The sequence below is a fragment of the Lethenteron reissneri genome, chromosome 52, assembly GCF_015708825.2.
Source record: "Lethenteron reissneri isolate LAM-NWPU_2019-01 chromosome 52, ASM1570882v1, whole genome shotgun sequence".
Lineage (NCBI taxonomy): Eukaryota > Metazoa > Chordata > Hyperoartia > Petromyzontiformes > Petromyzontidae > Lethenteron > Lethenteron reissneri.
The window spans coordinates 2,410,479-2,427,631 of NC_083830.1; the positions used below are offsets into that span (position 1 = coordinate 2,410,479).

Consider the following 17,153-nt stretch of genomic DNA (forward strand, 5'->3'; position numbering starts at 1 on the left):
ATAGCATACATGCCACCCACACCCTCGTGTGTCGTGTCGGCCTTCATTTGTGCTCGCTAACAGCACTTGCACCCACAGTCTGTGAAGGCTCTCCGAGGGGGTCTTAGTCTCTATCTCCAGGTCTGTCTCTTCTTCTCTGCTTATCCTCGCGTCTACGTTCTCTGGCTCTGTCCTCGCTGTGTTGTGTGTGCACACTCTCTCGTGTGTTCTGTCCTGTCACAAACTAAAGCCTCACACACCGAGTCTCACCCTGCCCGCTGCTTCTAAACAGCCTGGTTGACCTGGTTACAGATGCCCTAACTTACAACCAAGAACCCCTGGACACCTTTCATTATTATTGCTACATTAAGCTCGTCGACCCAGGAAAGCCTCACCGAGTCTCAATAATCCTTTTCAGGAGGGTCCTGAAAAATATCCTGAGTATACGGGGCGATCTTGCTACGTGTAATCCCAACTGAGACATCTGCAGGAAAAGTTTACGCATTAGAATGTGTGGCCAATATCAATTACATTGTATTTTTTTTTGTCAATCGGAGGAAACCAGAGAAACCTGACGAACCCCATGCAGGATAGGGGAAGAAGGAACAAAGTCAACACAGACAGGCGCCCGCGTAAGAAAGACATTTTATTTGTAAATGACCATGTGAATTGCGCCTATAATTCGTACATTGACAGTCCTGTAGTTCTATCTGGCTGCGAGAGATATACAATTACGTTACGTCCTGGCTGCGAGATAGCTATATAATTGCTCACTTGACAATGAAGGCTCATGGCCAAAACTGTGAATTAAAATGATGTATGATACTTATTACAGCAACGTGGTGAAGTAATTAATTTTAATGACTACAAAGAACAATCGCTCTCTGATTTGTTTTCTGTTTGTACCGCTTAATGTACCCCGTGATACCCGATATTTGGCTCCGCGTGCTGCGATTTTAGGTTTGATTTATTTCAGCAGCAAGGGCTCACGCTGCTAGGAGGCTCTAATTCACGGGCGTCCTGTGAATGAACTTGGAGGCATCCAAGACGCTCCTAGCACATGGGAGAGCGAAGATCTGACACCATGTCGAACAAACTGTGATACAACCAGAAATCATCTCAGAGATAAGGAACTGCCATGTCATACCATGAACAACACATTTAAAATACAATGCTTGAAATTCGTGAATGTCAGCTTTTACTTGCAGCCAAGACGCATTTTAGTAACGGTTAATAACACCTGCGGAAAGCTAATGAAGTTAAAGTTTTAAATTGGCAGACTATGTTCATGCTACGCAAGATAAAAGGCGTATACGGATGCAGTGGCATAGATGCTGTAGTTCTCAAACGAAGCCGAGGCCCAGCCATCTCTTTCAATGTCCCACAGCCCTTGGCTTACAATCTGCAAAAAAAAAAACAAGCGTTGATAAGCAAAGTCACGTTAATATAATTTTATTTTGTCATTTTCCCACAGACCTATCCCAATGATTAGTGTCAGCGAACAACCTACGAATGTGGATATCACAGAACTAAATATGGGATCCCTCAATGTGATATTTTGATCCATACCAGGCGAAAACAAGCCTTTCCCACCCACTCTGCATATGAGAGGAATGGTTGGCGCACGGCAGTTAGGGTTAGTCCATACAGTAGAAAACATGACTTTTTTAATTCTAGATTTGAAGCTTTCGTGATTGCAAGGATTCATATTCTTAGGTTTTTTCGGTAAAGTCACGTAGGTAAAACGTCAAAATTAATAAAAATAAATAAAATAAAACAAAAATCACGACGTTTCGGAGGCAACACAAGTCTCCGTCATCAGGTGGGACCGTCACAGCCGGATTAGAATATGACTTTTCTACCCATTCTGCATATGAGAGTAATGCTTGGTGCACAACAGTAAAACCAATATTTTATTCTCCGACCTGGAAAGTATCCAAATTAAGTGAAGAATACAATTTTACGTGACTGTTTTTTTTTTGGAGTCATTGGTGACCTGGCTGAAACCACCAACTAAGTAACTATACCTAAGACGTCGGTTCTAATCACAGGCTGGTCTCTGGATTCAAACCCAGAATCTCCAAGGTGGCCTGACAAGCCCTCTGACCTCTAAGTTGCCTCAACAGTCATATTGATGATTTAAACAATGAAAGCAAAGATTACAGTATTACATTTTAAATAAAAAACGGTGTAATTTTCCTCTTTAAATGTTATCTAGTATGTATAATACTGTTCAGTACCAGCAGTGACGACCAATTATTTTTGCATAAAAGTAAAACATTTCAAGAGAATAAGACGGTCATAAATAATTATGTTAGGCCTACAGCGATATCACATTTTAAAAATATAATTTTCATTTTTGTACTCGAATTAAATTGACTCGTAAAATCAAGTTCCATTACTGATATTTCTGGATGAGTCATATGCATTTCTAGGATGATTCATCTTTCCAAAATTCCCAGTTTTATTACAGTTCAAGTACTCGGATTTATCTTAACAAAACATATACGTGAAATTGTAGCTTTACGAGTATGTTTAGCTCTCCTATGTGTATTCGGGTTTTACCGCGTGTTGTTCAATATGGTGTCCGACGTTTCTCTCCATGGTCTGGGAGTTTCTTCAGGAACTGATTTGAGGATCTTTCCATTGTCGATTCTTGCCGCTGGCGAATCAGTGAGCTGCTCAATTTTGTTCCTCTGAAGGAGCTCTCAGCACGTGGTGAGAAACGTCGGACACCGTACTGAACAGTATTTGGTACATCATGGGACCTCCTTTGCCAGTACCAAAATATGAGAATAGGTTTTCCCCTTTTTTCTGGAAACAAAACAGGTGTTGCCAGAAAAAAAGGGGAAAACCTATTCCCTGTATTTGGTACAACCCCAAAACCCCATCGGAGAGCCGCATAGCAAATATGCAAAAACCTAAACCTACACGGTACAGCAGTATTAGTGGTACCGTGTGTTACGTATTCACTGTGATCCTAGGACGTTCACATGAAGGTCAACATTGAAAGAATGAGCATCTGAAAAATGCATCACTCGTTGATTTAGAAATGTTATATTTCTTAACGTTCAGCTCATTCATCATTCACTTATTAAAAAACGAGGGTCCTTACCAGAACATCGTGTTTTTTCTTCTCGCCAATAAACATATTGACAATGAACTTGTAGCGGTCAAACTCAAACTGTTTCACCATCGCCAAGATGTCATCCGTCAGTGTCACAGTGAGGGAGCGACACACCTCTGAATCATACTCTACGTGAGCCAACTTATTCTGAAACAGAGTGGATCATATGCCAATTTGTTAAAGCACACACGACCGTATATTAACACAATCGATGGCAACCGTGAGCAGTGCCAAAGCAAAGGCTGAACAGCTGCAGTATATTCATGTCAACCAGTTACTTATGAGTCACATGATGTAACCCATGCCACCGCTCTCAAGCCTTACCATTCCCCGTTTGTTTTCCCAGACTCTTTAAAGAATCGTGAGGTGTGATTGTGTTCAAATATTGTACACGGTGAAACTCATTTTAATCGTTGGCCTGGCCCAATACGAGAATATTCCCATAACCTGCAGGGTTATTCTTTCTGTTATCCAAAATTTATCTACAAGGCAAGGACATTCGCCTCGCTGAAAAATGGCAACCTATAAGTATTGCAGCAACCTCATCCTCGTATCTTAGCTCATGAGGATGATGACAGCCAATCAAATTCTTATTTTTTTTGAACCCACAATTTTCATACAGTCCTCTAAACAATCCATAAGAAGTTTTTTGGGTTAGATCTCGGAAATATAAATGTATCGTTAACCCCACCACCACCCGACACAGCCAATTCGTAAGGTTTGTCACGTAAACAAAACATGCCAATTAGTTACTAGTACAGCACACCGGTGTGTTGGAGAGTAAACCCGCAACATTTACAATCTGAGTACGAAGTTTCGCTGGTGCAGCAACCAGCTTCATCAGGCGACAGCCAGAAATGTGACACGGACACTGTAACCACTTTCAATAAACCACCGCTATGCATTTTTTTCGATGTAAAGCTTTCGTGACTGCAGGGATTCATCTTCTTGGATCTTTCGGTAAAATCACGTAGAAGGGAAGTAATAAAATAATAAAAATAAACATAATAAAATAATTCTCACGACGTTTCTTTCCGACAGACCTGTTCTTCACCTGAGGACGGCTGCTTGCATTGTGGCCGAAACGTCGTGAGAATGATTTTATTGTTTTATTTTAATTATTTTATTATTTCCCTTCTACGTGACTTTACCGAAAGAACCAATAAGATGCACCGCTATGCAATTCGCAACGATCCCTGTCACATACACACACAGCCCCCCACTCATCTCTCACACACACACACCGTCAGGATGCTATCGATTCTACTTGTGACGGGGTCTTCTCTGAAACGCCGGAAAGATTCCAGCTGATAGCTGGCGGTGGGTTCCACGATTGTCGGAGTCACGGCACATTCGGCTTTCTTGGTCACTTTGCGTTTCACCGCCGCTGCGTCCGCGTGACCCGTCTCCTCGCTCTGCTTGTTCGCCTTGAAATGCACACGTGTTAAAAGGGGGAAAAAATAGGCAAGAGAGTCCGTGTGCTACACAATGCAATTTGTATTGATAAAGAACCAGTAAGAGACATCTGATCAGAAACATGGAACAGCAGATACGTGTGCCAAAAAGTAAACATTTACACGGAGACAAGAAGAGCAACACATTGATTCGAGCCCGTAGGCTAGAGACATCAAATCGACTGTTAATTAAGCGGGTGGCTGTCCCAATGGGCTTGCAGCACCAGCGGACGAATTGATGAAATCAATCAGTTCGTGTGCTGGAGCTCGACTGATGGTTGCATCGTAGAGGAATGAGTCGGCCAGTAGCGGGTGGGCCATGTTCTTAGGTTTTTTCGGTAAAGTCACGTAGGTAAAAAATTTAAATTAATAAAAGTAAAATAAAACAAATTTATTAATTTAATTTTTTTACCTACGTGACTTTACCGAAAAAACCTAAGAATATGAATCCTTGCAGTCACGAAAGCTTCAAATCTAGGGTGGGCCATGTTTTGCTGCGTGTAATCCCAATTGAATCCTGTAATGGTATTGAACTCGTCGTGGCCGGCATTGGAACTCCCATGCGAGGGGTTCAAAGCGCAACGAGCTAACCGCTGCACCACCGCTCCTCGCGAAATGTTTAGAAACTATTTAAAACTGTACGGTACCTTGCAATGTGCAAAATAAAACACGGCACGGTACAGTAATAGCCATTCAATGCTGCGTTGTATTTCATCAGACATAATACAGTACTGTTATAAACACGTAATGCAATACTACATTACTGAAAATGTATTTATAGTATCCGAACAATACTGTTATAAAGACGGCATTCATAATATAAGTTTTTTGGGGAGTTAGATCGCGTAAATGTGTCGTTAAACCCGCCACCACCCTACGCAGCCAATTAGTAAAGTTTGTAACGTAACCAACACATGTCAATTTGTTAGAAGTCCAGCACTGCCAGTGTGTTGAAGAGTAAATACACAGTTACAATCTTGAGGGCGACGGGTTTAACGACACTTTATATACACACGCGATCTAACCCAAAACACCTTTATTATGGATTAGCAATCGCGAAAGCCTACGTGTTAAAAAGACGTCATTATAAATGTGTCTTCGTCGCGTTCCACTTGAAACACACGCATCAATAATAACAACAACAGTATCATGTCCATGCCCCTTTTACCTGGTTAGACGCCCTTTGTTTTCCAGCTGGGTCTTTCACGTTGACGCGTCTCGACGCCTTTAAAGAAGTGGCCATGGGGCTTGCTTCCAATCGCTTTATCCTTTAAGTCAAGCTCACGAAATTAAAAGCTGCCGCTTATTAATAAACACCGTGCAAGAATGTCTGCACCTGTATTTAATACGATTGGCTGCCGTTTATTATTAAACACCGTGCAAGAATGTCCGGCACCTGTGTTTAATACGATTGCTCAACGCGGCAATGATCGGTGGTGTTATTTGTACACAATCTGTTGGGTTGTGGGTTTTTTTTGTGGTTGGCTAAATTAAAAAATCATTCGTAGGCAATTCTACCTGGTGCTGTTTGTTTCACACCTGATGACGGATGCTTGTGTTGCGATCGAAACGTCGTGATCTATTGATTTTCTACCTACGTGACTTTACCGAAAGAATCAATGAGTATGGTATTACTGCAGCTACGAAAGCTTCAAATCAACATCAAATAAAAGCGCCTCAACTGTGTGGCAAAATAAACTTCTAACGGTTTTAAAACGAATATTTTTCCACAACAGTCGTCACCGTTAAACTTCCACCGTATAACACATTAGCCGAGCATTATATTTATATAGATAACAACAATACTAGGGTATTATAATGGACTACAGTGGGCAGTGCGGGTTACCCACACTCTACCCCACCACACGCATTGCCCTGCTAATCCCCCCCCCCGTGCTGCTACCCATTCGATTTGAGGGCCGTCCATAAATGACGTCACGCGATTTTGGACGATTTTGACCCCCCCCCCCTCGTCACACGGTGTCACAAAAAGTCAGACCCCCTCCCCCCCCAAAAAAACCTAAAACATGCTTCAAATCGCTTTAAACTATTGTCATTGTAGTGCGTATTTAATGTGGCGCTGCACTCTGTTGTAGGAGAAAACATTTAAACGTCTATTTAATTAAGTAGAACGTGTTGTCTATATTTATTTAAAGTTGCGCATTTTGATGTGACGTCACATTTCTCACCCCCCCCCCCCTTCGTCACACATCGTCACAAATATCTAACCCCCCCCCCTAAGGGTCGTGACGTCATTTATGGACGGCCCCTTGACACTGCTGGGTGGAGAGACCGGAGCCGCGTGCGTGTGTAGGTCACGTACAGCAGTCACGTCGACTGCCGCGCCCCTGGAGATCGAATCAAACCGGCGTTGCAAGTCCAGCGCGGAGACTACACCACGGCATCGGCAGCAGTATTCCAGACAGGACGCGAGAGTCACTCTATAGTACTGCAGTAGAGGATAGGCTAACAGATCCAATGCCGTAGCCATGGAGTCATTGGGGGGGACCAAATCTTCCAGGGGGTCTGGGGGTCCCTCCCATAAAAAAAAAATCTAAATTTGAAAACTCATTTCCTGCCTAAAATATAAAAAAATTTCACTTAACACATAGGATGGACTGTTTCTTTATTTCTTACAATAATGTCTAGTAGTGTATTGTATTACATTGCTCTTTTTATTTATTTTACCTTTTCTTGTTAAATTGTATGTAATGGCAGATATGGATTAATAAAGTACAACCATAACCACAATCATATAAATAGAAATCTATTTTATAGCAATATATTGGGGGGGGGGGACATTTTGAGCATATTTTAATATATTGGGGGGGGGGGGGGGGTGTCCCCCCCCCAATATATTATAATTACGGCCTTGAACAGATCCCATTGTACAGTACTCTACTATGCCCCCCCGTCTATTTGCTCACTTGCCTTCTACCCGCACTGGTCAGCGTGGTGAGGCAGCGTGTCCAAGTAAACCACCCGCACAAAAGTGGATTGACAAAAGGGCATTGTTGGCACGTACAATTAAAACGGGATTTAACTTGACATTACACGCGGGATGAATTGCTTAATTGTGAACAATGTTAACGCATAACTCGTTACTCCAGGCAGGTGGATTTAACATTGTAAGTCGTGGTTTTATTAAAGTACGGATTTTAGTAGTGTAGTTAAAAAATGGTATCTTTCTTGCCATTGCCCAGCAGGGGCCGCATTTCCCCGCTTGATGCAGAGGTTTGCTGTTCGCGGCCAGGGGTCCATCCCTAGTTAATACTGCCGGTGTATTGACCAATCACGACGTTGCTGTGTGCTTCAGTGCAACGTCCTATGGACGTTATTCAACAAGGAGTAGGCGATGTGTGCCGGCGTCAAGGGCCAATTTTGACTGATTTCATAATACACTCCAAAATTTCGATGTAAAGCTTTCGTGACTGCAGGGATTCATCTTCTTGGTTCTTTCGGTAGTCACGTAAAAGGGACGCTGTCTCCCCGACAGACCTGGTCTTCACCTGAGGACGGCTGCTTGCGTTGTGGCCGAAACGTCGTGAGAATTATTTTATGTTTTATTTTTATTTTATTATTTCCCTTCTACGTGACTTTACCGAAAGAACCAAGAAGACACTCCAAAATTGTTGTAGTTTATTGGGAAGCCACGCGAGAACATCACCCCACACTGGTAGGCAGAATGCGCACTCGCTGACCAGTGCTGCTTTCCCCTCACAGAGACAGCTGCCACTGGGTGTCCCCTGCCACAGGGCACCACGTGGTCTACGGTACAGCATGGGAGGTGTAGTGTCAATACGAAATGATGATACAACACACCGGCCGACATTTGTTGGAAACCCATTTCACTAACGTGGCATTGTTTTCCACTTATGCACCATACAAGGTTTTATGTTAAGAAAAAAAATCTTCCCTGTGGCATTTGAGTGGAGACCACTTATACCACCAGAATACGCGTGTTGTATTGGGCAGTCATCGGTGACACGCGCCTGATGGTTTTCACTTGACCTGCATTAATCGCGTGTTGCATGAGGGCCACCCCATGCCGTGCAGGTCATGGGGGTTATGTAAGCATACTTCACGCTGGTCAGTACGGGTTGGTGAAGGTGGGAAGGATAGATATGGGAACATAGACATACAGTATTACAATATATTTTTAAGCATTTCTCTCTTCTGCCCACCATGTAGCCCCGCAGCAGCCTTTAATAACCTGTTGTACATATGGAAGTCACCCTTCCAAACAATATCCAGGTTCCACTGTGCAAAGCTTCAGATATCTGATGAAATCAATCAATTTTGATGATACAAACAAACTTCATCACCAAATTGAATCACCAATAACACGTTTACACTTTTCCCGCTACTGAGATGAACTGAGAACTCTACGACACAACGGTCGGTCTAACCACCTCACGTTCGTCACAACTCAGCTTTGAACCTTCGCCTAAGACTCGTTTGAAGGTATCACTGGCCCTAGTAATGATCCCTGTGTCTCTGGCCCAAGGCGAGGTCTTTCGCCTGACCATGGCCTATACGCCTGGAAGCCAGGTGCTGATCACGGGGCATCCATGGTGTGTCCCGGGAAAGATGCCGCGAGAGGCGCTCTTCCTGCTGGCGCCGCTGATGGTCCTGTTGGCCCTGCTGATGGTCCTGTTGGCCCTGCTGGTGCTTCTGCTTGTACCGCTCCCACGGACGCTGCCAGGAAACGTCAGCCTCCTCCGTTTGGATTTTTCCGTCGAATCCCGTTGTGGCAAGTCGGTTCACCTTGTCCCGTAATTTCAGCCGAGAGGTGAGTCTCTCCAGTGAGGAAGCCCTAGCCTGAGAACGATAAATACAGATTTGTCTGTGCTGCGATATCACAGATCCAAGCATCACATATCTGCCTTGAAGGGTTGCCACCTCTCCTAGTGTTCCCATGAACATCCTCTTTTTTGAAGTGGCTGTACTGGTAACATGAATCAATTAAGTTCCTGGTTTTAGTCAGTTGCTGAATAATACACCACTCAAGACAATACATTTACATTTAGATCTCCCCTCTCCCAGTATTGTGAGATAATCCTATTACCGTGACATGTCACACCTCTGATTAGCACGGTTGGCTATGCACGGTGCGAAAGAGGTTCAACATTACATACATGTCCTGCCTTTTCATGCCTCCCAGGTGACAACTCTACTGACATGATGACTAGCTATTAATCGTGCATGGTGTAAACTGTCATTTTATACATTCGTATATACCCAACCTAACATTAATTATATGGAAGAACGTTAAGCACTTGACGATAATGGGAACCAGCAGTGTCTCACCACCACTGCAAAAACCCGCTACTTAACAGCCTCCACCCCGTACTTCAGATCCACTCTTGAGCTTCCTTGAGCGTTTCGCTCCATGCCCGTGGGTCTCGGTGTGCCTTGTGAAACCTTGTCCCATCCTGGGAGAGCGGCAAGCCAGTCGAGCGTTATGGTCTGACTCGCTGTCTTGCGAGTTTGAGGAGAGATACGCTTTCATCCTGGACGTAGCGCTAAGAGGCCTGAACTTGCTGCGTTCCTGTAGGAACACCTGTCAAACAGAATCAAGAAAGCGATTAGGACTCAGCCCGCCAGCCCCGTTGGGGGGAGGGCTGGAGAGGGCTGAGAGGGCCCCCCCCCCCTCCACACTTATGGCTCTACCACTCACACCACACTTCAGATTACCACGGTTGGCTATGTATGGTGCAAAAGAAGTTCATCATATATACCCTCCCCCATCCCCCGCCGTCTAAATTCTTATTGTCACGTCAAACAATATTGATACAATATTTAACACCAGTGGCGACTTTTCTTCAAAATCCATCAGTATCCCATAACCAAATAGTGTCCAGGGTCTCCTCATACAAACAGAGTGAGAACTAGAAAGCGCGATAGAAGACGCGGGCAGATCGTAGCATTACTAATTATGTTTAGCATTGAGCATTTGGTTAGCAGTTTAACTTTTACCATGTTGTGTACCCCCCCCCACAATCGGGTTGCATCATGGGTTGCTGCTTCTCAGTCCTCTCTAAGAACTTAAAACAGACCAGCGCCTCACTGCTACTGATGCTGCCCTTGGTTCCCGCAATCACAGTACAGTTGACTCTCGATTATCCGCGGATTGACTACGTGCAAACTGGTTCAATTATATTATTAAAAGATAAAGGTGCAGCCCTGCAATTGCTTGCTCACGCTACTGCTAGCGGAAGGGTCTCCACTAGAGGGAGTCCTAGAGAGCCCCTCTGGAGGGTACTTTTGGCCTCCTCTTCCACACTTGCCAAATGTCTTGGAAGAGGTGGGAATACCACACTTTGCCCCACCACACGCAGTCCGCCGATCGACTGTGGTGTACACAATTATACTGCTCGATGGCCAGAGTCGGGGGTATATGATAAACTTTCCCTATTCTAGATTTTTTAAAATATATATATTTCCCTATTGTTTCAACCGCCATGCCGGGAGGTCAAACCAATGACCTCTGGATTGCAAGTCCAGTGTGCTGACCATTACCCCACTATGGCAGCATCCCTCAAATAAACAATAAATGCGTTTTCAAGCCTATTTTCCATACGATTTGCATTATCCGCGTTATAGTTTTATCCAGACCATCCGCCTCGACCCGCTTTATTTTTACGGATAATCAAGAGTTGACTGTGATGCTTACCTCGGATAAACTGCCCAGTTTTTGGTTTAAGCTCTGAGCTGAAACGATGTTGTCCTCCGACTCGCTACGCTGCAGGGTTGCACGGAGACATCCCTTCCTTCCCATGCTGGTTGTACGGTTCAGTCGCATCGGTTCCTCCAGCGAGGTCTGAAAATGTAACCAAGCACACCAGACAAACAGGAGCTATTCCATGTACTGTACAGTATAAACATAACTCTTGTCCCGTGCCTCCACATACAAATACAACGTTTGTAGTCATTGGCCTACTGGCATTCCAGACCAATATTAAGCAGCAGCATTTGTTTAACAAGCTTGACTCTGATGAGGAGACCCAGAAAAGTTGATACCAGTCCTAGAGTTTGCCTGCTTAAATAAATGCTGCCGGATAATGTTGGTCTGGAAAGCTGATAGGCTGACGTACTGACACATCTTGCACGTGCAGACACAGAAGGGAATTCTGCTTACATGTGTTATTGACAATAATGCGTTATCTACGGCTGTCTTGACTTGGCTGCAATTCCCCCACCGCCACTGCTGCTGTGTCCCCTGCTCGCATCTCGCACCTTGGGCGGTAACACGGCCGGGTGCGAGGATTTTCAGCGCTCGTTGCAGAGGTTCACAGTTCGAATCCAGCGGCTACTATTGGTTGTTGCTATTGCGAGTGCGCTAACCATAGAAAACACACGCTGTCTGCTGCACAGTGGAAGTTAATGATGCCGTGATGCCATTCGTGAGGGCAGGCGATTGTGTGCAAATTATAAAAAGTACCTGTAAAAAATTTCAATTTGGATTATACATAGCAATCATCGCCCCCGACTAAAAGAAATACTGGAGTGGACTCTCCTGAAAACGAGTCTTGAGACTCAGAGAGGCTTTTCCTAGGAAAACAATCATAGTAAAAGTGATAACCTCAGATCTGATGTCAAATTTCTTGCTTGAGCAGCCGTGACGCTCATCTCGTCTGCTCGAACTTCTGCCTCTCCTGGGGGAGCAGCGATCTGGTGAGCTGTCTCTGTGCGGCCCGCTGTCGTGCAAGGTTGAACAGCGATTGCCCTTCGACCCTTTCGGCCCAAAAGAGACAGGACCATGGGGCCTGAAGTGCAGGAATTGATCTGGGGATGTCTGTAAATGTAATTAACCAAGCATGTAAATTAGTCGACCTCATAGTAAAATTTTTAATCATCCTAAAGACACATATAGGGTGGCATATTAAAGGTACTGATCGATAGTTTTAGAAAATATGGCTTACGTATGTAATGCATCAGTGGTTTAACAGATACAAGAAAATACATTGCACCATCGCCACCCCAGAGTTCATCTGAATACGCCCGACACCACAGCGAATATCAAGAAAAGTGGACAAAGTCCCAATTTGTTGATACACTATGCACGAGCGAATAGACACTTCGTGATGAGCTCTCGTGATCACACACACCCTCAAAGTGTCTGCAATGTGCATCCTAAATCGTGTAACTGTCCACAAGGCATTGGATTAAGGATCACGCTTGGGGTCCATTTCAACTGTCAAATAACTTTTGTGCACCATCTATGTTATTGTCTTTACCAATAAGCACCCAACCTACTTGCAATATATCTCGGCAAAATGTGCACGTACTTTGCTCCGACAGGCATCTAGGTATCTTAATTTGAGGAATCAAGCGCTTGCAGATGAGTGAATGAAACTAAATGTTTTCATGAACGGATGGGCTGTGGTTGAACAGAGTCGTGCATAGAGCGGGGGAGTGGATAATCAAGGAGGGAGGTGAATGAAAGCATAAAAAATAAGTGAATAAATGCATTGCACGTTCAGTAACGAAGAGCTTTCTTTTACTCCTGACTGATCACTGTCATTATTAAGAGGATAATTGTGGATATAGTTGATTCTGGATTATCCGTCCGTAGGCAGATTATCCAGGTTGCAGATCAACCCATACTTATCTGCTCCTCACACATCGAGGGTCAGTGACTCAGTGCTGACGTGACCGCAGATATGTTGGCAATTAAACCAATTACTGAAACAAAAACTATTTTTTCATCTGGGACCACCCTCCCAACCCAATACCCAGGATAATCACGAGATGACTGTATATGTGTGTTGAGTGCATTGAAATGCAGAGATAAAGCTCATGGAAGCAAGAGCTATGACGTTTCCACTGCGTTGACTACCTCTCTCGCGTTCCAGGTGAACCTGCCCTCTAGTTCAGGGTCCCATCGTGCAGGAGAGTTGTCCTCACCCCCCAGGGAGTACGGTGACTTCAACGACCTCTCCTCCAGGGGCGAGTCGGCCCCTGCGATGCCTCTGCTGCGGCGGCGGTGCTCGCTACGCGTTGAGCCTTTTCCATAAACGTCGCTGAACGATGATAGGCTGGACGAGTCCGCAGAAGCGGAGGGATCTCCGCCACTGCAATCATCATCAAATTGATGTTGATGACATTGGTAGTGGTGGCGGCGGTGGCGATCACGATGTAGGTCACGGTCATCACCCTGGTGTTGCCGGCGTCCTGCATTGGCGACACTCTCGCTCCGCCGCTCAAAGTACCTCTTCATCTTGCCGACGTTGTCGAAGGAGTCCATCGTCTCGCGCAGTCTCTCCAGCGACTGCGACCGGGCAATGGACGGCGACACATCCCTCACCGCGAAGGAGCTGCTGCGGCTGATCAACGGTGCGAGCTGCACCTCCTCGTAGAGATTCTCGTCGACATCCTGGCATGCCGATTTGCCGAACGTCTCTGCGCACGTTCGCTCTTGCACATTCATGCTCGTCGAAGACGCCGCACGCTCGTGTCTGCTGACGCGACGCGAACGGCGCAGGAACGAGTCGAGCGCCTGGTGCACGCTGGAAGCGAGAGAGGTGCGCACCACACTGCCTGCCGGCGGCGGAGGTAACCCTCCCCTCTCGGACGCAATCCCCGCGCTGGACTTTCCGCTGTGAGTGAAACCTGAGTGGTGGCGGCCATCCGAGGGCGTCGAAGAGTCTCGGCGTGTCGGCGATGGCCAACAGACTTGAGGATTGGTGGAGTGGTGGGGCTTGGTAGACCGAGGCCTCATTGGCACTCGTGGTCCTGCGTAGCTGCACCGCGAGATCAACCTTGGTGGACGATTGAGTTGAGAGTCTGAAAATACAGCACTGAGAGTTCATGGAAATGCAGGACAATGAGTAATGAAAAGTAGAAAACTTTTTGCTGAGCCTCAATCCAGCAACTTGTACTGCCCAGGAGCCACGATTTGGCAACCAATGCCATAGATCCATAGATTACTGTGATCACAACGAGCCTTCACTGGACCCTACTCGGTTAAATTCCGCGAAAGATATCCCCGCCCTACGCACTGTGAAACCTGACTTCCCATTTCTCTTCCTATGTTGAACTTCTTTTTTTGCACCTTGCCAGTCTGACATGCAGAGCAACAACTGCAATGTCACAATCAGGTGGTCAGCCGAGGCAACGGTGCCAGAAGCAGCGGAGTGTATCGCTGTAAATATCTCCTTCGTATCTGTGGATCGGGCATTGCGTCGTTATCGGTCTTGTTCTGGATGACTAGTCGCACACTGGGGAGTTTTTAATTTCCATTTCGTGCATCAACAGGGTATCCGCATCTGCTGCCACTGTTTGTGCAGTGGATGCGGTTTAGGGTGGACCGTGAGCTTCGTGGAAGATCAAAACTCTGGGATCTCTAAAAGGTGGATCAATAAAAATAGGAACGGGACTCCTGGTACCTCATTCCTCTTTTCCACTCGAACCAAACCGTGCCGGGGCTGTGCTAAGCCTATTTGGCCCTCAAGAAGGAAATGTTATCCATCCTTGCTTATCTTTAGGGGCGCCATGATGGCTAGGAGATGTTAACGACCTCTCCTGCAATGCAGCTGGTCGTGGGGTTCGATCCCGACCCTGGCGCCTGCTGCTATATATTTGGAGTTTGTGTCTCTCTCTCTCATCATCATCACGGTGGCTAGGAGATGTTAACGACCTCGCCTGGTATACAGGAGGTCGTGGGGTTCGATTCCGACCCTGATGCCTGCTGCTGTATATGTGGAGTTTGTGTCTCTCTCATCATCACGGTGTATAGATGTTAAATACCTCGCCTGATATACAGGAGGTCGTGGCTTCGATCCCTACCCTGGCGCCTGCTGCTGTATATGTGGAGTTTGCGTGTCTCTCTCTCCCCGTGGTCGCGTGGATTTGTCTCCGCGTCCTCCGATTTTCCCCGCCACATTTAGAAACATTCGTCAAAGTGTATTAGGCTGCTAGAAATGTCCACGTGATGAAAAGCCACTCCTTTGAGCTACTATCGTTAGTAATTGCCAGCTCGCTTCTGATGAAAAGCACTACACAGGTCTCAGTTGGGGCCTTACCTGGTAGAATAACAAGTTTAGTTTGAGTCTATCTTGTCTGCCTACTGCTCTCATAGTCCGGCTCCTACACATTTCCTAGCACCGTCCAAATGACTGGATCACGATCTTTGTTTTTTTTTTACACACTTGTGCAAAATCGCTGTGTCGTGAAATGAGAATATCTTCCAATGTAAATGTTGTGGCTTGGCTCTCCAACACACCGGTTAGTGCTGTACTAGTATACTACACTATACACTACACTACTATACACTACACTATACACTAGTGCTGTACTAGTATACTACACTATACACTACACACTAGTGCTGTACTAGTATACTACACTATACACTACACACTAGTGCTGTACTAGTGACGAATTGGCCACGTTCTGTTTACGTGACAACCCTCACTAGTTGGCCGTGTCGGGTGGGTTTTAACGACACATTTATAGATTTACGCGATCTAACCCCAAACAAAACCTCTATTATGGATGATATTGGCCGCGAAAAGCCTCCTACTTATTACGTGTTAAACTGAGAAGATCTTATCGTGAGATTTCGATGTCGCTCACCAGCCTCATGCGCCACCGCTCGTGATGTCTGCAGTACTGTACTCGGCAAAGAAATGTTAGAAGTCAATGAATATTGCGTTGCGTATTTAGCATTCAGAGAGTTGTCATCTTGTAGCAGTTTTAATTAAATTAACCAAATTACGGTTTAATGGGCTGTGAACATTACTAATTAACCATATAAAAATAACTATTGTAACACAATGTATTCATGTATTAGGAATACAATATAAATACCGTTAATGAACCGCTAACATTGGTTTATTTTCATATTCATTTATCTTTTAAATGAACCCCACTTAAAATATGTAAAGTTTTAGAGCATTAAACGGAGGTCGCAAGACATCTGGACCACACTGCGCCGACTATTTTAATTTATTTTGAGCGTCTTCTTCTTTGAGGGCGCAACTCGTGGCGTCTCTAAAGGACCCAAACAAAACGCAGCTCGGCTCCTTGTCGACGTGACAATGAAGTTTGCGTGTCCAACTTGAGAGAAAAAACAAACAAAGATTTGCCGGCTGGAGTCATGCCCGCACTCCTGGCTTGATGCGCTCGCTTCTCGGCCAAGTGCGCATGCGCGACTCGTGACGTCGCCGCGTTTGTGTGCGTAATGACGTCATACGGCGCCCTCCCCCCCCGCCGCGTGATGACGTCATACACATGCCACTGGCGTTCTGACGTCATACCCCCCCCCCCATCTTTCCATCCCGTGGCATTGACAAATAGAGTACATCTTTAAATTTCAATTTAAAGCTTTCGTGACTGCAGGGATTCATTTTATTGGTTCTTTCGGTAAGGTCACGTAGAAGGGAAATAATACAAAAATAATTTTTTTTACATAATTGTATTTTAATGTTTTAGTTTAATTAATTTATTATTTCCCTTCTACAGTACGTGACTTTACCGAAAGAACCAAGAAGATAAATACATCTTTAATATTTTAGAGCGACAAATATATGGAGGCGTTACGTATCCGTTGACGATGGTCACATTATCAACGATGCTAACGATTATTT

General features: G+C 45.2%; 2 protein-coding genes across 4 annotated transcripts; both read right to left on the reverse strand.

Annotated features, from left to right (window-relative positions):
* Window positions 1-610: 610 nt before the first annotated feature.
* LOC133355959 (dynein light chain Tctex-type protein 2-like) lies at window positions 611-6,436 on the reverse strand. The gene is made up of 4 exons (XM_061573418.1): window positions 5,729-6,436; window positions 4,351-4,533; window positions 3,095-3,253; window positions 611-1,381 (listed from the first exon to the last, which is right to left on the reverse strand). The coding sequence occupies exons 1-4, from the start codon at window positions 5,801-5,803 to the stop codon at window positions 1,271-1,273; spliced, it is 528 nt and encodes a 175-aa protein (XP_061429402.1). The 5' UTR covers window positions 5,804-6,436; the 3' UTR covers window positions 611-1,270.
* Window positions 6,437-8,448: 2,012 nt separating this feature from the next.
* LOC133355969 (uncharacterized) lies at window positions 8,449-16,680 on the reverse strand. 3 transcript variants are annotated; one of them, XM_061573432.1, is made up of 6 exons: window positions 16,141-16,680; window positions 13,403-14,349; window positions 12,146-12,358; window positions 11,237-11,383; window positions 9,914-10,123; window positions 8,449-9,381 (listed from the first exon to the last, which is right to left on the reverse strand). In XM_061573432.1, the coding sequence occupies exons 2-6, from the start codon at window positions 14,282-14,284 to the stop codon at window positions 9,037-9,039; spliced, it is 1,797 nt and encodes a 598-aa protein (XP_061429416.1). In that variant the 5' UTR covers window positions 14,285-14,349; window positions 16,141-16,680; the 3' UTR covers window positions 8,449-9,036. The 3 variants fall into 3 exon arrangements, with proteins under 3 accessions (XP_061429416.1, XP_061429415.1, XP_061429417.1); XM_061573431.1 differs by lacking the exon at window positions 16,141-16,680 and adding an exon at window positions 15,313-15,619; XM_061573433.1 differs by lacking the exon at window positions 12,146-12,358 and having other exon boundaries at window positions 13,776-14,349.
* Between the last annotated feature and the right edge of the window lie 473 nt (window positions 16,681-17,153).

Excerpts from the sequence above, each read along its gene's own strand:
- LOC133355959 (XM_061573418.1), bottom strand. The coding sequence starts at position 5,803 with ATGGCCACTTCTTTAAAGGCGTCGAGACGCGTCAACGTGAAAGACCCA. Across the intron at positions 3,254-4,350 it reads GAATCGATAGCATCCTGACG|AATAAGTTGGCTCACGTAGA; the intron begins GTGTGTGTGTGT and ends ACTCTGTTTCAG. Across the intron at positions 1,382-3,094 it reads AGAAAAAACACGATGTTCTG|ATTGTAAGCCAAGGGCTGTG; the intron begins GTAAGGACCCTC and ends TTTTTTTTGCAG.
- LOC133355969 (XM_061573431.1), bottom strand. The coding sequence starts at position 15,448 with ATGTGGCGGGGAAAATCGGAGGACGCGGAGACAAATCCACGCGACCAC. Across the intron at positions 14,350-15,312 it reads CCTCCTGTATATCAGGCGAG|ACTCTCAACTCAATCGTCCA; the intron begins GTATTTAACATC and ends CTGTATTTTCAG. Across the intron at positions 12,359-13,402 it reads TCACCTGGAACGCGAGAGAG|ACATCCCCAGATCAATTCCT; the intron begins GTAGTCAACGCA and ends TTACATTTACAG.